Source organism: Oratosquilla oratoria, chromosome 9 (genome assembly GCF_046742065.1).
Source record: "Oratosquilla oratoria isolate Oo_2021 chromosome 9, ASM4674206v1, whole genome shotgun sequence".
In the NCBI taxonomy this organism is placed as follows: domain Eukaryota; kingdom Metazoa; phylum Arthropoda; class Malacostraca; order Stomatopoda; family Squillidae; genus Oratosquilla; species Oratosquilla oratoria.
This window is the reverse complement of record NC_134785.1, coordinates 51049752-51071103: the sequence shown is the minus strand read 5'-3', so window position 1 is coordinate 51071103 and position 21352 is coordinate 51049752. Positions and strand designations below refer to the sequence as shown.

General features: G+C 37.7%; 1 protein-coding gene across 2 annotated transcripts in view; it reads left to right on the top strand.

Annotated features, from left to right (window-relative positions):
- The window catches only part of LOC143028400 (solute carrier family 23 member 2-like), a 29021-nt gene extending 19495 nt beyond the window's left edge, over positions 1-9526 (top strand). For both annotated transcript variants that reach the window (XM_076190413.1, XM_076190412.1), the window contains exons 11-13: positions 3017-3152; positions 4753-4879; positions 5200-9526. In XM_076190413.1, coding sequence (XP_076046528.1) covers positions 3017-3152; positions 4753-4879; positions 5200-5314 — 378 coding nt within the window. In that variant the 3' untranslated portion in view covers positions 5315-9526. The remainder of the gene's footprint in view (positions 1-3016; positions 3153-4752; positions 4880-5199) is intronic.
- Positions 9527-21352: the final 11826 nt, after the last annotated feature.

The following is a 21352-nucleotide window of genomic DNA, read 5'->3' as shown; positions in this document are numbered from 1 at the left end:
TGTAAATATTAGATCTAGTTTCGATGGCTCTTCATTATTTCTGTACCTTGTGTTTTCATGGACCCATTGGGTCATTGTGTACTCCATGGTCATATCTAGCCGTACATTGCCCCACGAGTCATCTCCTCCTTGCACTGTCATGCTGTCCCAACAAATTTCTTTGCAATTGAAGTCCCCCATAACTACCAGATTACCCTTACCCATTAGTATCTCATTGAGTGATTTTCTTGTGTCATCTAGCATTTTTTTATGTTCAATTTCTTTCCAAGCGCTTGTTTTTGGAGGCACATAAGTCACCACAAACTTTCTACTTTTCATATTCTTGCCTTCGACTTTTATCATGATCAATTCAGCATTACCTTTGCCCTCTGCAATTTTTGTCACCTTTAGGTCTTTCTTGGCCAAGAACATGATTCCCCCTCCCTGTTTCTTGTCCCTGTTTTTTATCCAGTAGTTGTATAAACCTTGTCCGATAACAGTGGATGGTATTTCACCTCTTAGTTTAGTCTCTACAATTCCCATTATGTCTGGTTTTGCTTCTAACAGATAATCATTGAGTTCGTTCAGTCCCGAAATTAGTCCGTCAATGTTGGTATAGGCCACTTTTAATTTTCTTCCTTCTCCCTGGTTTCTTCTTCCCTTGTTTTGTTCGTTTTGAAGCGCCATTGTCTTAATCTCAAGTCTATTACTCTCCACTGGAATTCTTTGCATTCTGTCTCTGATCTTTTCAAGTTTTTTTTCCTTTGCTTCTTCTCTTAGCGCCCTTTCTTTTTCTAATTCCTCAGTACTCATTTCTCTTTTTATCCATATCTTATTGTATTTTTCACTCTTTGCCAAGTTACCTACTTTTTCAAATATGTCTTCTACTACCACTTGTGACCTTAGTTTTATCTTTAGAGGTCGATTCCTATCCTTAGTATAGCGACCAATTCTGTAAGTCTCTTCTAAGTCTGTGCCTGAATCACTATCTCCCCCCTGAATTTCATTAAGGATTTCTACTGCTGTCTCTTTTTCTTCTTTTTCTCTCATGTACCTCGCCAATCCTTGTTTTTCTTTAAGCCCATAAACCACAATACATTTCTTCCTATCTACTGTGTCCCTGACCCAATTTGCTTTTTCGTTAATCACTTGAATGATTGTGTCTTTTGCATTATCTTGCATTTGCTGCTTGACTATTTCTTTGAAAGCAATTTCTTTATTTTCAATATTTTCTTTCCACTTCTTAATTTCCTGGATACTGTCCCCACCTAAGTTTTCTTCGATCTTTTGTGTCAATTCTTGGAATTTGTTGTTCACTTCCTGCTTTAGATTTTCGCTATTATTATCATTAGTTTTCTTCTTTTCATTATCATTCTTCAGTTCATTTATGTCTCTTTTCATTTCTTTAATTTCGTTTGTAAGATCCAAGTTAGCTTTTTTCAGGTCAGAAATTTCATGGTTAGTCTTAGATAAACAATCAATTAAACCAATGACCTCTTTTCTTAAGTCCATGATTTCATTTTCCCACCGAGTCCTATTTTTGCTCATCTCTCTCTCTATCTCTAATAATCTACTTAAGTTCTTTCTTTCGTACTTACCAAACCCTAAGAAATCATTGTCGTAACACGTGGTGCTTTGTTTATTGTTTACATCGCGGTTCAGTGGATTGCCTCCAGATGGCTCTGATTCGCAACTGGCTTTCGAGTCGTTTTCATTCATTTTTGCTAATTTCGAGTTAACACAATTAACTAGCACTGCATAGATACCATTTCGGGCACTCACGTTCACTCCCCACCCCTACAGTACAAACCAGGTTTTCCTTTTTCGTCGTAAATCCTCTTCTTCTTGGTCGCGCGCGACGACGAGCGGTGTTGCTTCGATGAGCGTGTGCATATATGTATATACATGTACATACTATATACAGTATATACTATATAATATATATATATAAAATCCTCAATATAACAGACAATATGGGCACAGGGGTCTGTTGTTATATCAGATTTGTTATAACCAAGGATCTCTTATATCTGATGGAAATACCAGACAGATCCATTATATCCTGAAGCTTGTCTGGTATTAGAAATTAGTAGGATCAGCAGTTATATGTATATATATATGTATGTATGTATTTACCTAGTTGTATTTTATGGGAGAAGAGCTATGCTCATAGTGACCCGCAGTTGTATCTTTCTGCATCCAGTTCTTTCTTAAAATCATGTATAGTTTTAGCACTCACTGTTTTCTCTTTCAATTTGTTCCATGTATCTATTACTCTGTGTGGAAAGCTGTTCTTTTTCAAATCTCTTCTGTAACTGTCCTTCTTAAGTTTCTTCTCGTGTCCTCTTGTATTTCTTCTGTCCCATTTAAGTAGGTCATCCCTATCAAGGATTTCCATCCCTTTCATAATTCTGTAGATGGTTATCAAATCACCTCTTTCTCTTCTTTGTTCCAGAGTTGATAAGTTTAGTTTGTCCAATCTTTGTTCGTATGTCAACTTGCTAAGTGTTGGTGCCATCTTTGTCATTGCTCTTTGAATTCTTTCTAGTTTATGTTTTTTTTTGCACTAGGTGTCCATAGTGACACTGCATATTCTAATTTTGGTCTTCCCAGTGTAACTAGTATTCTCTTTACCATTTCCTCATCCATGTAGTCAAAGACCGCTTTCATTGATCTTGTTAGATTGTAAGTTTCTCCAACTATTTTGTTTACATGTTTGTCTGGTATCATGTTGTTTGAGATAATTACTCCTAGGTCTCTTTCTGAATTTACTTTTGTAACTTCCTTTGTACCAATTTTGTATTGATCCATTATTCTGTTTTTATTTTTTCCAAATTCCATTATACTACATTTCTTAATGTTAAACTTCACTTCGTTATTTATACTCCAATTCCAGACTTTGTCCAGGTCTTCTTGAAAAGATTTGCAATCTTCTTCTTTCCTTACTCTCTTCAATAGTTTCGCATCATCTGCAAAGAAGTTTTTATAAGAAAATGGATTAATTCACTCCCTAAACAAGTACATCCTTCTCTTACAGTGGTTCAGAGAAGAAGCCCATGTCTCCACTGTTGATACAGGAAGTCCCCTTGCCAACCAGGTCCTTCTTGTGCTGCTGAAAACTCCCATGTTTATTGGAAGTGTCTTAGGTATCCTGCTGGACAATACTTTGGCAGGTGAGAACTGACATTTTCAACTCAGGTTGCAAAGTTTTGGTCCATAAAAAAAAAAAAAAAATGATAATAATAATAATAATAATAAAAATAAACAAATAAATATAAATATATATACGGTATATATACATATATCACTGAGTAGCTGCCACCACACTTCCTGATTCAATAGGCTTGTTAGTCATGGGTTTCTCCAGTTTCTGTTCTCTCCTGTGGCATTGCGACTTTACTCATTAATTAAGTGTGGTTGGAAAAATACCCTGTAAGTTACTGTTCATTACACTGGTTTTATCATTTATCACAAAGAGAGAAAACATTACATCTTTATCACAGACAACCAAATACATAAACAAACTTAGCGTATCCACCTCTACCTCCCTTCCGTGTTCATGATCTCTGGTCCTAAACATATGCAACTCATACTTCCTTTACATATGAACACATAAGTATCTCCAAATAAGTTAATCTGTTTATAGATTTTTAAGGCGTTAAGTACAAATTACGATTCGATTACTACATCTAACCTCTGGCCGCCTCACCTTCTCACTCTTTGTGTATGATAATCAAGACCGCTCAAACTGAGGGGACACTATGGGTCACAATTATTACAAATTTCGTCGGTTATTGGTTTATGACCTGGACATGTATGACTGCTGGTCAATACACTCCTGTATTATTATTATTATTATAGGTTTATTCAACAATATTAAATACAATTAGACATACATATATACATTTTTTTTTTTACAAAATTGGTAGTTGAAAAGGATGCACTCCCCTTATAACGGTATAAACCTTGTAATGTATTTTCCGTACCTTCACTCCCTACTCTAATAAGAGAAATTTTTGTAACAAATTTATTCGCTCCCATTTCTAACAATGTAATCTTTGTAATATATTCTGTGCACTACCCCTCTATCCTTTTTGTGGTGCCAGGAACCACAGTGTAATCCATGGCGTCTAACTAGAAAGTCTACTGAGTATATAGAAAAAACATTTTCCCATTCTATATTCAAGTATGCCCATGACATTCTGTCACTCACCTGCAATCCATGGCGTCTCACTAGAAAGTGACATGCTAAGTTGCCAGCGGGCACGCCATACCCACGCCACTCATCCAAATGCCTTAGGGCATCCAGCTATAATTCAAATGTGGGGAAGTGAGACTTCCTGTTATAACCTATCAATGCTAGAGGAACTTTAAAAAATTTCCCAAGAAGTCGTCTGACTGGAATCCTGAATTATATGGCAGGAATTTTTCTTCCTGCATTTCTGATCATCATAAGGACTATAGCCACTATCCGAACAAGGCTGATGATGTCACTCCCTTGGTGGGACGGGCCATGGCATGAATTGTCTTTGTCATGTACACGAAAAAAAAATAATACATATCAAAGTATCAAAAATAGAATTTCCGTCCTTACATAAAAAATTCAAGATGAATGCAGAATTTCATTAGCAGGAATTAATTTTCATTTACAGTGCCCACTTATGATATAGGACATGTGCTAAAGGAATTTGAAATTATTCATTATTTTGACTATGGTATACATATTCATAAAAAAAATGGTCATTTGCTTATTAATCAAAAAAATTTGTGCAGGAACTGATGAAGAACGAGGGCTTACTCATGTGAAGAATCAGCACAAAAAAGTTGACGAAGATCCATCCTTGATCGCGTGTGACGAGTCGTGTTATGATCTACCTTTTGGTATGTCATTGATCAGGAGGTGAGACTCTTCATTTTGTTTTTACTATCATCATTAAAAAGATACTCTGATTATTTCCAAATATCATACCTGTTCACTACTCAAAATATTGTGTGACTAAAATATAAATCCTATTAAAATGTTTATCCACTGCCTTTGAATTGAGCAGTGTGGCAGAGGAAGGAATGACAATTTATCTTTGAGGTGCTAAAATAGGAGAAATAGTGAAAGGGAGAAAAGTCTTTTGATATACTTGTAAGTGTGTGTTTGTATAATGAATAGTATTCCATAAGATCAGAGGACTTATGTGAACTAACCAACAAGACTGTCTTTCTCAACAGGTGGAAAATTATGCGGTGGATTCCAATTTCCCCAACTTTTACCAGGTGGCGCAAAAAAGACAACTCAACTTCTTCAGGTGATTGTGAGGACAAGAAGATAGAGACGATTTTTTGACTTATTATTTTGATTTTAACATGTATATCTTAATTTGTATATAAAGATAACTCACCTCAGGGTTAATAGTTAAATAGCAGATACTCTTCTCTATTTTGTAAATATGAACATAACTGCTTCTGACCCAGGCAGTGGGTGGAACACAGTAATTCCTTCATCCAGAAGGAATTAAGGTGAAGGGGAAACAAATGGGTATTGAATTAGTGTGGAATGGGTGCTGGATGGATACCTTGGCTGGTTACCTCTCTTGTAAGGAGGAAGATGCCTTTTGTTAGATTCTCTCACAATAAAGTACAGCAAACCCTCAATATAACGAACACATATGGGTGAAGGGTGGGTCACTAAAGATAAAAAGTCGTTATATCCATAGGTTGTAAATTAAGATACATTTAGAGCACACTGTTTGTTATATACGGGGATTAGTTCAGTCATACGCATCATCTCGTCTCCCAACTCCCCACTCCTGTGCCAGATGGACATTACACAGGAATTAATTACCCTTCAGCAATGACTTTAGTTCAGATTCCAGGAATTATATTCAGAGTACTATTTGTCCTTAGTATATGAAAAGAGTTCACTGTGTTGGACAATTAAACCTGAACCTTTGTTTCTGGATGATGTCAGACTTCTCTTGTTTTTCATACTTGGAACAGACTGGTTCAGGAAATTTCATAGTGGACTGAAGTTTAGTATCTCTTGCAAGTTTGTATGATAGATATTCAGAATGCAAGCTCAGTAATTCACCAAGTAAAATCTGTACAAATTCTTTAAATACAAAGTGGAGATTTATAGTTTGTACATTTTATTGTTTAGTTTGTCATATTATCAGAACAGTACCAAATTTTTAGGCAATTATTAATTTTGGATTTATCACATTGCTCCAGTAGGAAGTCCTATGCAGTTTCACGGTTTGGATGCAATATGTAGCACAATAATGCTTCATACACTCGCATGGATCAACCTTCTTTGCCATTCCAACACCTGCTTTGGCTTTGGGATGTAGCCCATTGCACCTCTCCATTTTTTTCCAGTTTTCTGCTTTTTACATGAATTTTCATTGAAATGAAGAGCAGCAAGTAGTAGCCTAAAAGTGGATTAATAATAATGATTTTTAATCACCATGAATGCATTTTACCACTCTTAATATAGATTCAGCCCCCTTGTGTCTGAATTACCATAGTGAAATTACATTAAGAGATGTTTGAAGTTACATACGGTATGTATTTGCCTTCCTTTAATTGCTTCGTAAAAAAGTGCTGGGACTTGGGAACAAAGAAGCACAGAACCTTGTGATATGATTCCAGCGCTGATGTTTGTTGACAAGGCGGGAGTTGACTGATATCCGTGAGAAGTGCTTCCTGCATTACTATGAGCTCAAACTCTTTTTGTGCTTTTGACTTGAAAGCAAGATGATAAGCAGGCTGTTGTGTGGCATACGATTGCTAAGCAGATGTACATCTATGAAGCAAATGGAAAGCTAAAAACATGGTACAGTGTTGGTAGCAGCTACTATTCTCCATCAACCAGTTCTACATGCCAGTTCCTCGTCAAATGCTATACTACACTTTGTATTATAATTTACAAGAAATACCAGGAAAACACTGTCAAAGACTTAAATTTCATTACATTGTACAGGAGAGAGGATGAAAATTTGATCAAATCTTTGACAGTGTGAATTGGGCTTATTACCATCTTTCAGCCATTCTCTATCGTCAATGGTCTCATGCAGATATGTTGGATATTTTTGACTGTGGCTTTTAGGCTTGTTGACAATGCCAGGTCTCCAAGTGTACCATTTTTTTTTTTTTCCCCTGATATGTTTTGAACAGAGTTTTGCTTTCAATCTAGGCTTCCATGACTCATGCCATCTGCACCAAATGATCCAGTCCTTTTTGCACAGAGGATCTTTCAGAAAAGAATGAAAATAAAGTCCATCTGCAGCAGGAAATTTTGTTGAATCACTGTTGCAATTTGCAGCAACACAAACAATTTTTGAACTAAATACTTGATCAAACCTTGCTAACACACAAAATATGACATATCACTGATCAAGTTGACAGCACAGCATGGCATTTTATAGTGCACGCATATGGCATGCATCAGAATGTAAACAGCGAGATTGACGTCACAGCCAATAAAGCCTTACAAGAACTGCCTAAGAACAGTGAAAGAAAAGTTCATCTGCTACTAACACTTTGATAGGCCTTTTTATCACACTGCATAATAATTAGGATTTATTTTTGCATTATTTTTATCAAAAAGTGACTAAGCCATACATCTAGCAAATATTCACCACCTCTTTGAAAACCCTCTCAGTTGAGCTTTAAGGGAGTTAATGACAGAGTTTGAGAGGGTATGCTATAGGAGAAAGTTGAATATGGGTAAAAGTAAGGTGATTAGATGTACACGGGTAGAGGATGGTAGCGAGTTAGAAGTCTTAAAGGAGGGAGGCTGGAAGAAGTGGATAGCTTTAGGTATTTTGGGTCACATGTGGCAGGAGAGGGAGGAGTGGAGGTGGAAGTAAATTGTAGATTGAGAGGCAAGTAAATGCCTTGGGGGATTAAAAATTGTCATGAGAAATAGGCATTTGGAAATGGATGCAAAGAGGAGAATATATGAAGGGGTGATTGTGCCGAGGGCACTGTTTGGGGCAGAAACATGAAATTTAAGAAAGTTAGAGAGAAAAAGTTTAAGTTTAGATGAAACGTCTGAGGAGTATGGTAGGGGTGACATGGTTGGATAAGGTCAGAAACGAAGAAGTGAGGAAGAGAACTGGTGTAGAAAAGAAGATGGTATGGTATATAGGGCTGATGAAAAAGTATTGGGATGGTTTGGACACATGGAAAGAATGAGTGAAGAAAGATTAGCGAAAGAGATGTGGAAGGCAGAGGTGTAGGGAGTGAACTTGAGGGGACGACCGAGGATGAGATGGATGGATGGGGTGAAGGAAGGGAGAAGGCAGGAGATAGGGGTGAATGGAGAATGGTTGTGTATAGATTATACTGTGATGCAAGGAAAGGAGAAGATGGGGGGGTTGGGAATAGTTATGTATTAGTGATATTTTGACACAGCCCAAAGGGATTTCTCCTCATCTTCTCTTTTCCTGCATGAGGGCATGGAAGGGGGAAGGGGTTGATGATCAAGTGAAGCGGCCTTACTATGGATGTGCTGTGTTTTGCTGCATTGCTTCTGACCCAGGGCAGTGGGTGGGATACAGAGATAACCCGTCATCCATGAGGAGCCAAGATGAGAGGGAAGAAAGGGGTGGTGGAGGGGAGGGGAGTAGGTGGGAGTGAAATGGGTGGAAGTAGATACTGTACTTGCCTTTTGACTTGGGACTTGGCTACCTCCCTTGTATGGGGATAAAAGCCCTTGGTATTTAGATATATAGTTTCTGTCTTGTATTGTAAAGTACAGTACTGTCGCCATTTAAATTTAAAGAAGGGCATATACACTTCAAGTATCCTGTATATGCATGTATGTGTGTGTGTATATTTCCCTAGTTGTATTTTACGGGAAGAGAGCTATGCTCATAGTTGCCCACTATCATATCTTTCAGCATCCAGTTTGATCTTAAATTCTTGTATAGTTTTTTTTCTCATTCAGTTTGTGTGTGTGAGCATGTGTGGCATTGGCGGGTGTGGAGTCACGTGAAAAGTAGACTGGGTATGTTGCACCGATGATCACTCAAAATGTCCAAGCTTGGGTTGACTGTGTCAGCGAACTCTCCTGCATTTTACGACCTTGTATGTGAATAAAACAAGCCAAGTGCTTGATAACAGAGGTTCGTTATATAGAGGGTATACTGTATATAGAGAATATATTTATCTAATCATCTGAAATTTTTTTGAAAAAAAAAAAGAAAAAAAAATGGTAAAAAACTTCCAAAGATTTTCTGTAAAACTGATGGTATTCTGTAGATATAATAAAGTATTAAAGAATTACCAGATATTGTTTGTAGTCATAAAGTGCATGTGGGATAATAATTTATTGCAACTTTTTATATAACCTAACAAGACAAAAAAAATGCATAACTTTACAAATTAATTTACTGCAATTTGACATACAGTACTTTCTTAGGAAATATGAAAAAAGTATGTAGAAAATACATTTTTACAGTGTAGACAGTCCCAGTTTCATGACAAGAATAATAAAACTAACAAATATATTACTTCTTTAATACAGAGTGAAAAATTAGTAAAAGAATAAACCCGAGAAAGTTTTTCTTATTCTGTGGTCTACTGGGAGAAACTTAGTTATATAATAAATAAATAATTTATTTGGCAAAGAATCAATATACATGAAGTGCAAATAATGACAAGAACACATAGTTCGAAATAATAATTGCAAATTGCTGAGGATAACACAATTTGCAGTTATTATTTTGAACCATGTGTTCTTGTCATTATTTGCACTTCATGTATATTGATTCTTTGCCAAATAAATTTATTTATTATATAACTAAGTTTTCAGGTTTTGAAGAACTTTTCATTCCTACATTAGGCAATTTAATAATTACACTAGATCACTGGGTGACAAAACAACAATACCTCTATCATCTTTCCTTAATTCCTAATGAAAAAAAACAGGACTTTTAACCAAACTATTAATACCCTTGACTAAACCTATACAGTATATACATACATATACCAAAGGCTTTTTCCTTATACAGTATATGAAATATAAAATAATGCATGACTGTAACCCAAGATTGTCTAAAAGGTTAAAAGTGCAAGTGCTGGATATACCCATGGATTTTGCCCAACATCGGTAGGTCACCGATTTGGCCTAAACTTACCCCAGAGAGAGAGTCAGGCACAGTGCATTGCAAGGTAGTCATGAGCAGCCAGGGCCCTGGGGTCTGTGTATATCAACAGTCCAAAGTTGAACCTTTTCTCCGATTTTTCACATTTCTGCCTCTGGTGCTCGTATTGTTGGCCTGAGCAGTGTCCAAGTAGAACTCACTGGAGTCCTGGGTGCCCTCAACCTGTGGGTGAAATGATGGCCCAATTGGAGCAGGTGAGCAAAATGACCCCAACATGGATTTTACCCAAAATCAGGTCACCAATTTGGCCCAAACTTATCTTAGAGAAAGAGAGTTGGGCACAGTGCATCACAAGGTAGGTGCGAATAATCTGGGGCCAAGGGCCTGCGCGTGGCAACCGTCCAGTGTTGAACCTTTTCTCTGATTTTGCATATTTCCACCTCTGGTGCTCGTACTGTTGGCCTGAGCAGTGTCCAAGTAGAATTCACAGGAGTCCTGGCCACCCTCAACCTGTGGGTAAAGTGGTGGCCCAATCGGAGCAGGTGACCAAAATGACCCCGAAACGAAAAAATTCCCAAGGATGTATACCCACAGTTTTGCCCACCCCCTTTGGTGACCTGAATACTGTAATCATGTCACCTCTTTCTCTTCGATCTTTCAAGGTTGGCAGACCCACTGCTTTTAGTCTCTCCTCATATGGTTTATCTGCCAGGCTGGGGGCCAGTTTGGTTACTGTCCTTTATATTCTCTCAATCTCTGTTATGTGTGAGAACTGATGCATATTCTAGTCTTGGATATATCAGGGTTTTGACGAGTTTTTCAATCATCTCTTCATCCATATAATGGAATACCACTTTAATCTTCTGCAGTAGTTCATATGTCTCTCCCACAATCCTGCTGTCTGTCAGGTGACGGGTTGTCTTTTATCAACACTCCCAAGTCTCCTCTTTTGCTTTTGTAATGTGTTTACTTCCCAAGGAATAGTTTAAGGATGACCTTTTGCTGCTATTACCCATTTCCAGTGTTTTTTTTTTGTTTTTGTTTTTTTTGTATTGAACTTCATTTCCCATTCTTGGCTCCATGCAAAAATAGTATCTAGATCATTTGCATTATTCTACCGTCTTCCTCATTTTTCACTCTTCTCATGATTTTTGCATCGTCTGCAAACATGTTGGCATAGCTTATTGTTCCTTCCATCATGTCACTAACATAGACAAGCAACATTATTGGTGCAAGCACTGAACCTTATGGTACTCCGCTCATTACTGCTCTCCAACTTGACATCTTGTCCTTCATTACTGCCCTCATGTATCTTCTTCAAAAAGTCTTTAATCCATTCTAATAGTTTGCCTCTCAGTCCTCCAACATGTTCCAATTTCCACATAAGTCAACTGTGAGGGTACTTTATCAAATGCCTTCTCAATGTGTGTATTTACCTAGTTGTATTTATCTAGTTGTATTATATGGGGAGCTATGCTCGTAGTGACCGCCTTTATATCTTTCAGCATCAAGTTTGTTCTTAAATTCTTGAATAGTATTTACACACACTGTTGCCTCATAGCTATTCTTTTTCAGATCTCTTCTATAACCATCCTTTTTGAGTTTCTTTTCATGTCCTCTTGGTTTTCTCTTGTCCCACTTTAATGAATCATCCAGTAATACACCATTTCTTGAGACTTTTAGCTCTTCAAGGATTCTACATGTGCTCACACTGTACTTGTCCATAAGACATATGGATAGCAGACTTGCTATCCATGATAGGAATATCAAACATATTTTCAATCACACACACTTTCCTCTGTATACCTAGGCCATGTTATTGGAAAACCAACCAACCACTCAATCCATTGCTACATATCTCTCTTGCAGGACATTCACAGCTCCCAGGTAATTGGCAACAGATTAGATTAGCCCATATGTCGTGCAAGAAAAAACGTTCGAGGTGTCTGGGTAAGGCTAGGGTGCAATGTGAAATGAGGTGTGTTTTATGTGTGATGGTTGCATCTAGGGCAGTTTATTACTGTGACCAAGCCTATTCTGTGTTGGTATAGTTTTAATACTGGATGGTGACCATCTCTCCATCTGCAACTTTCACCTTTCCTTCTCTACTTGATTTGCCCCCTCTTCCTCTCTTAATTTCCTTCCAAAACTCTTATTACTTTCAAAATTTTCTGTCATACTCTTAAGCCATTTCACATCAACTCTCCTCTTTGCCTCCTTTATTTTGTAACCAGTCTGTGAATGCTCATTTCTTCAACCTTCTTTGCTTCATCATCCCACCACTCACTACCCTTCCTTCTATTTCCTCCTTGTTCCACACATCATCTTTGCACACCTTGTGACTCCCTCCTTGAAACATCCCCATTCCTCTTCCACTCCTAGTTTTACTCTATCCTTCACTCCCTCCCATTCTTCTCTCAGCTTCTTCTTGTACTCCATTTCTTTCTCATTTAATCAGTTTACTCTATATAGACAAATAATAACTACTCTACCCTTGTTCTTTAATAGCTTCAATATATTATGCATGCCTAAGCCAAGACAATGATCTGCTGAAGAGAATTAACAAGACCAGGGATATCTGCCTTGGATTTTCCCTCTTTATCAGCTAGAAAACCTTCAGGTCAACTGTGAAAGACCTCATTCAATATCTGCTCTGTTAACAGATCTACGAAGATTCTTTAAGTAAGGCTCAAATGATTTCAGCATGGAGGCATTCTCCAAGTGTTCACTGTAACCTGAAAGTAAAGCCAATATCAATATATTATTTTTATCTACCTGTATACACTGGGGAAGGGAGAAGGCAGGGCATAGTGTGAGTAGAGAATGGTTGTATATGGATATCTTGACAAAGCCCAAAGGGCTTCCCATCTCAAATTTTTATGTTACTTTATGCTCAGAGTAATGCTGATCACTCCTGAAGTTTTACTATCACTCACTTCTTCCCTACTTCAATCTCCCTTTTACCACCTCTGTGATTGAAAAATTGGTCAACAAAATCAACATAGACTACCATATCCAATATATTACAAGTTAATATGTTCACTCTTCACTCGCCATTTGCTTTGCTTCCTACACTCTACATCTCTGATATGCATGTTCATTTCTTCCTATGCACTCTTCTTTACAACGACTGCCTCACTCACCTCTTCATTCTATTGTTCACTACCCTTTCTTCTGCTTCCATCCATTCACCTTATCCCACACTGCATATGCATCTGGTATAATTATAATAGTTAATATATACAATATGATATAACATTTCATATTTTTTCTTTCTCAAATAAATCAATACAAAAAAAAAAATTGCCCTTTTTCATATACAACTACCAGCCCTTGTATGGACAGGGGATTGGTGGTAACATTGAAGTGATATGACGTTGATGTTCTGCGGAAACTTGTGGCCGAGTATCAAGTATCAGAACCTTGTGAAGAGTTTCGAGTGGGGGTGGAAGATAAGAAAAAGTTGCTACCTGAAAAAATATATAAATAAATAAACAAAATAAATTAATAATAATAACAACAACAATAATAATAATAGTAAGTTTAACCACCTATAATAACTTTCTTTGGTATTATCCCAAATTAAAGTGTCAATTTGTCATCCTCTAACAAAAACGGCTTCCATACCTAACTTCACTTCCTCTACCACCTCTCCATTGTCCTCTTCCTTTCCATCCTCTGCTACCTCTCTAACTTCCTCTTCCTCTCCACCTCTTCCCTGCCAGTTTGATCCTCTTCCTCCTCTCCCACAACCACCTCTCTCAGAGTTGTCAGCCATTTATACAAGAATGCCTATTGAGTGGTCTTCCTTTCTGTACACCTGTTATCTGTAAAGAATTATACAAATTACCGAATCCACTTTTTTTTTCTAACTCTTCCCTGATTCCGGAACCATTGCGCTAACCTAACCTAACCTTTGACACACGATATTAAAATATTCCTGGCACATGTAAGTCATGGACAGCTACGTCGTCAAAATATCGCGAGGGGAAAGTATGACGTCAGCTAAACTGGACAGGTAATTGATCCGAAGCTTCTTAGGTCGAAGAAGGGACCCGCTGTGGAGTAATTCTAGTTGTGCTGTAAACATCCAAATATAATTAGTTTAGCGGGATGTGAGTACTTCGTGTTCTCGACCTCCTGCCGGGAGGAGGCAAGGCCAAGCGATGTGGCCATATCCTGAAATGGCCACTCCGGAGTGGCCAGCCGGCCTGCTGCACATTGGCACAACCTACGATTTATAAACTCCGTGGGACCACTACGCCGGGGCTACTAATTAAGTGAGAATTTGAAAGCTTTGGATTTTCCGTGCCCTTTCACAAGCATTATTTTTCTGAGAACGGGATCACATGCTTCACTATGGTGGTCACCGATGAAAAGGTTCTCTCTGTCTTGTAACCACCACTGCCCCTTTGCTGGAAAAAGGAATTTATGTTTCGACTTCCCTTGAAGTAGTGATTGGAACTGCCCTTGCCACGTAGTCGGCGTCACGTTTTCCTCTCCCAACGACAGACCGAAAACTGATTTTTCGATGTGTCTCATTTGTTATATATTTGAATGGCAATCTACTTATTTTATTTATTCAAATTTTTATCTACTTGTGCTTATTTATATATTTTAGTTTTTTGTTTATCTACACATTTGTCTACCTATTCATTTATTCATTTACTAATCTATTTATTACCTAATTAATAATTCAATTAATTTGTTTATCTATTTATTTTTGCAACAGAGGAGTTACTCGTTTTATTCATTTGTAATCGCCCAGAACACAAACAAGTGTTTTCTCGCTTTGTTACGACCGCGAACTAGGCGGGAAAACTTTCGACCGAGCAGAACGTTTGCTTTTTACAACATATTTATACATACAAAATACAAACAAAATATACAATGATAATAATGCACAACAACTCTATGACATTTATATAATTGGAAAACATGTATCTCCCGATTCAACAATATGCACGTACAATATACAATAATAAATATACAACGCTACAATGATATGACAACCATCATGTACCCGGCGCCTATTCTCTTCCTGGCTCGACAGTAGTCGACGTACAAGCTGGCCAGACATCGAAGTGGTTATTCAGGAGTGACCGATGGCCTAAGGCCATTCATGTAACATCTTACTAACGAGTGGAACAAAATTGTAACATCTAAATTTTATTCTGGCTAGTGACAGAGGAGTCTGCGCAGAGGGTGAAGTTTCATTTTAAATGTCACACACACACACACCCCTATCCCATTCCCTCCTCTTTGTCTCCATTGGTGCACCCCCTCCTTTTTTACGGCACAAACCCTGGTATGAATAACTACTGTATATGCTCTAATATGATCTCATACCTAAAGCTCTCCATCTATTCACCCCTCCCTCCCTGAACTCACCCTCCTCTTTACCCTTGTCCTTCGCCGTAGTCCCACCCCACCCCGTATCTCCTCTTCCTCGTTCTTTTTCTCCTCCGACCCTCTGTAGTCTGTATTTCGCATTCTTGCTCCAAAATTAACGCATTCGCGTTGTACCCCACTCCTTTCATAAGACGCGTGCGAGTGACGTCGTGTTGCGCATATGTCCCAACTACCGCCAAGCAATTTTTTTTTTTCAATTGAGGGGAGGCCTTTCGTTCCTCGTAAGTTCGAACCAGGTCTTAATGTATTATTAAGAATATGAGTATGTATATATGTATTTATATCTTTATGTATTTATGTATGTATGATGTATATGTGTATGTACTGTATATATATATATATATATATATATATATATATATATATATATATATATAAACATGTGTGTGTGTGTGTGTGTGTGTGTGTGTGTGTGTGTGTGTGTGTGTGTGTGTGTGTGTGTGTGTGTGTGTGTGTGTGTGTGTGTGTGTGTGTGTGTGTGTGTGTGTGTATGTACTTATCTGGTTACATAGATAAACCATAGTGACAAAGTAGTATAACAAACATTTGGTAACTTGTGATTCAATAACCATGTTCTACATCAAAACCTACATATATCGTATCTAATTTTCTTCTCAACAACCACTATATCCTCCCAAAGGATAGATGCGCTGTTGAATTATCGTCGAAAGTATTCATTTATCCCCATTTGTTCGAATTGTCGTTCGTTTGAACCCAAGCAACTAGACATGCCAAATGTTTCCTGCCTTTGAGGATATACAGTTGTTTGCCCCGCTTCTCAGCTGGATTAAGTTGCCTGGCGTCAGGCAGAACAAATATACAAGACGTGTAAGGTCATTTTATAAGTTTAAATCCATGCCCCATAGGCACAAAGAACTCACTCAAAACAATTGTACTGTACTTCACACAAGCCGAACATTCAGAAATTGGCACTCACATTTTCGTCCTTAGTACAACGTGTACGTGTACATTGACTGTACAACCCCAATTTTAAGATACACCTCTTGATATAGCTAGTTTGTTGGATCTAAGTGCTAATCACTACCTACTTTAAGTGATATGTTACCAGGAGTTTCATAATCTGAAGATGTCCTAAATTATTCAAAACATCAAAACCACCTTCTACGAAATAAATATATAAATTAATAGATTAATAAATACTCAAATAAATAAATATATATCTAATAATCAAATGTTGAAGGTGTTTGTTTACATTTCGATAAGGTCAAGATTGCAACCCCAAGCGTGACGTCATGATAACGTAATCTGAGAAAATAATAATGATGATGATAATAATAATAACAACAACAATAATAATAATGATAATAATAATAATAATAAAAATAATGATCATCATCATCATCATTACCATCATCATAACAGTATTGTAATAACTACAATAATAGAAATAACAATAAAAATCCTGTTTAATAAGGAGGTAGTTGAATTCGTTGGAAAGTTCTTCCTTTTTGAAGTTGTGCTACAGAAGCAGATAAAACAACTAAACGGCAGCCAGAATAAAATTATCAAATAGAGTTCAGTTGGATAATAGTAAACACGGTTTCTAGTGTAGGACGGAAACTATTAAACACATAGTCATGGGCAAGGTGGATGTTATATGAAAATTCTACATCAAAGGTTCTCCACCTGTTGTCTCACGCGCATCCCATCTTATGCATTGCTGTTGCCTCTGGAGGCCATTTCAGCACGTGCATTGATATCGTTTTCAGTTTCAGTTTTCATTTGTCCTTTTGACTCCTGCAGAGGTCCCTGGGAGTCCCACTAATCAATAAAGTTAAGAACAAACACGAGTTAGAGCCTAGAGCACAAAATGGAGCCTGTTTCTGTAAAACTCATCGAGGTAAACACATCTGGAGTTGTGACTCCCAAGCTTTGTGGTACTAACCTCCCTTCCCCAACTCCTGCTTTCCCTCCCTTAACTCACTCCTTCAGTCAACCTCCTGTATGCAGTATCCCCACCCCCAATCATCCTCAAAATAAGAATTATCTCCATATGCGCATTTAGACAATGACAGTTGATCGGTGGGAAATCGAACACAAAAACTCACGCGACCGTGTGAAAATAGGCTGACAGTCAAATATTTTTTCCATTCAATGAATACAGTGATCACACCTTCCCATAGAAATCTCATCAAATATTTTTTCCATTCAATGAATACAGTGATCACACCTTCCCATAGAAATCTCACCCCCCCCCACCAACCCCCTCCCCTTCCTCCGAGTTTAGAAACCTTTGGTGAAAATAAACACATAAATAAACAAAAGAACAACAGAACGGTTCCCAGCCTATCGGGCAGACTGTATAAGGAAAGACTAGAGTAATTGTAACTCTCTTCATTAGAAGAGGTGATATAACTCTTGTGTACAGAACAATGAGTGACATAGACAAACAAGACTGACGGGGAATCTAATTTGAGATAGTTCAACAATACAAGACCATGAGAAAAAATTAAAAAGACAATATATCTGAAAGATATCAAGGAACTCATCTTTCCGTACAGATGCATCTACTTGTGGAATAACCTAAAAGGGGAGATAGTAAAATAAAAACTCATAAATTAATTTGTATACAAGTTTGATGAGACAGATGGAACATAGAATTCTTTCGTGTGAGCACGCACACCCAGCCGATGGCACATGCGCACCCACTCACCCACGCACACCCATTCGCACGCACGCACACACCCACACTCACACGCACACTCCCACGGACGAATACAAACACGTGATCCAGCCACAAGCTGACAGTAGAAACAAACAGACCAAAACGCGGCAACAAACAGTGGAGCTCGTCAAAATATACATCATGTGAACATTCTCATCTCTAGGCAGGCTTTGAGCCCTCTGCTTGTCCTAGTTTTTGCAGCAAAGTCATAAGAACCAAGTCCAGCCCGAAACTCTATGCATTTTGATCCTTGTGGACAAAAACAAGGCACTTTTTGTCCTGCCCACGCGATGAGATACACCAGACGAGAAGCGGGGCTGTACCATCCATTCCGTCCATCCGAGAGAAGACTACAGCGTAGAGGCTACATAACAGCTACCTAAGCCCTTCCCCCCTACCTTCTCCTTGCCTTGCCCAGTTCCACCCATAACTGATGCCTCTTGAGTTTACACTCTGCTTATAGACAAGAACCATGTCAGCTGGGGAGCTGGCGGATGTATGGAGCAAATGGAGAGAGGCCCTGGCGCCAACCCAGGGCGGGACGCTTCATCAATCAAGACCACTTAGGAATCTTTTGATTATGATCGCGCGCACGTGCATGTGGGAAGGCAAAATAGTGTTAATTTCCCCGTACAAAACAACGTGGCAAAACCTGATCTCCTTTTGATTTGTGTTTTGGCCGCCAAATAAATTTATTATTATTATTGTTATTATTCTTATTATTATTATTATTATTATTATTATTATTATTATTATTATTATTATTATTATTATTATTATTATTATTATTATTATTATTATTATTATTATTATTATTATTATTATTATTATTATTATCATTAGTTGATTAGGTGTCTGCCGCACCCATATAAACAAACGGCAAAACAAAAAGAAACCTGATACTTCATGGCGTATTAAAAGCTAATTCCATTGCAGAAGAAAAGGCGCCAAACTTGGATTTATGTTGTTGGGAAGGGTCGGGGGAAACCTTAGATGGCAGCAGAGTAAGTGTTTACGTGACCTCTTTCCCCCCTCACAAGAAGGTTAGGTTCATCAGGTTAGGTCAGATAGGAACTCTGCCGAGGTTAAAGGGAACACAGCTCCGACGAAAGGAGCCGGAGGTTAAAGGTCATCTGAGAAGGTTTTGGATTTCTTTATTTTTTGTTATCTCACGTATGAAAATATAATTTAGAAGAAGTTAGAACACTAATATGTACGTTTCTAGCATTTTATAGTCTTGATTTGATCCAAATTGCATGATCTTAAAAGTGCCTGATAGCAGACGAAAATTCAATGTCCTAGTTACATATTCCACCGCTAGGGTATACTGATGACGTAACAGCTGCTGTTTACATTCTTCAACATGGCCATCACGCAATACGAAAGTGACTTGACATCGAGTGAAGAAGATTGATCGGATTTGGATGCACTTTCGTGTTCCAATATGGGTACGGTACAGGGATACATGTAATAAAATATATATACAATAGACTATGTGAAAATGCATATTTTTATGAATTTATAGCAAAATGAATAATCATAAATTGGTTTTTTTTATTTCTTTCAGGCTGTACAGGTATCTTGCCTATCGTAATTTAGTGGAGTGGTATTGGCAACGACTGGGCAAAGGAAATTGCCTGCCCCTTCCAGTGTGTGCCACAGACTGAATTAGGAAAAAATGCCCTGCGCCAGATGGACATTACACAAGTTTTAGATACCCCTCAGCAATGACTTTAGTTCTGATTCTTGGAATTATATTCGGAGTACTATTTGTCCTTGGTACTGTATATGAAAAGAGTTCACTGTGTTGGACGATTAAACCTGGGCCTTTGTTTCTGAATGATGTCAGACTTCTCTTGTTTTTCATACTTGGAACAGACTGGTTCAGGAACTTTCGTATCGGACTGAAGTTTGGCATCTCTTGCAAGTTTGTATGATGAATATTCAGAACGCAAGCTCAGTAATTCACCAAGTAAAATATGTACATATTCTGTAAATACAAAATGGAAATTTATAGTTTGTACATTTTAGTTTGTCATATTATCAGAACAGTATCAAATTTTTAGGCAAGTATTTTGGATTTATCATATTGTTCCAATAGGAAGCCCTATGCAGTTTCACAGTTTGGATGCCATATGTAGCACAATAATGCTTCATACACTCACCATAAGTTAGATCAAGCTTCTTCGCCACTCCAACCCCTGCTTTGGCTTTGGGATAAGATTCAGCCCATTGCGCCTCTCCATTTTTTTTTTTTTTTTTTCAGTTTTCTGTTTTTACGTGAATTTTCATTGAAATGAAGGGCAATAAGTAGTAGTCTGAAAGTAAAAAATCAATAATGATATTTTTCAATCACCATGCATGAATTTTACCATTTTCAACATGAATTCAACACCCTTGTGCCTGAATTACCGTGGTGAAATTACATTAAGAGATGTTTGAAGTTACATATGTACTTGTCTTCCTTTCATTGCTTCACAAAAAAAAAAAAAAAAAAAAAAAAATGCTGGGACTTGGGAGCAAAGAACCCTCAACCTTGTGATACGATTCCAGCGCTGATATTTGTTGACAAGGTGGGAGCTGACCGATATCCTTGGGAAGTGATCTCTTCATTACTATAAGCTCAAGCACTGTGTGTGCTTTTGAATCTGAAAGGGAGATGATAAACAGACTGTTGTGTGGTGCACAATTGCTAAGCAGATGTACATCTATGAAGCAAGTGCAAAGCTAAAAACATGGTTCAGTGTTGGTAGTAGCTATTATTTCCCGTCAACCAGCTCTACATGCCAATTCCTTGTCAAACGCTTTGCTATACTTTGTATCATAATTTACAAGAAACGCCAGGTACATACTGTCAAAGACTGTTAAATTTTATTACACTGTACAGGAGAGAGGAAGAAAATTTGATCAAATCTTTGTGACAGTGTGAACTGGGCTTATTATCTTCTTTCAACCATTCCCTATCGTCAACGGATTCGTACAGACATGTTGGATATGTTTCACCATGACCTTCGTGCTTGTTGACAAGGCCAGGTTCCCGAGTGTACCTTTTTCTTTTTTTTAAATGTTTCGAAGAGTTTCGTTTGCAATTCAGGGTCCCATGACTCGTGCCGTCTGCACCGATTGATCCAGTTCTTTTTGCAGACATGATCTTTCGGAAAAGAATGAAAATGAA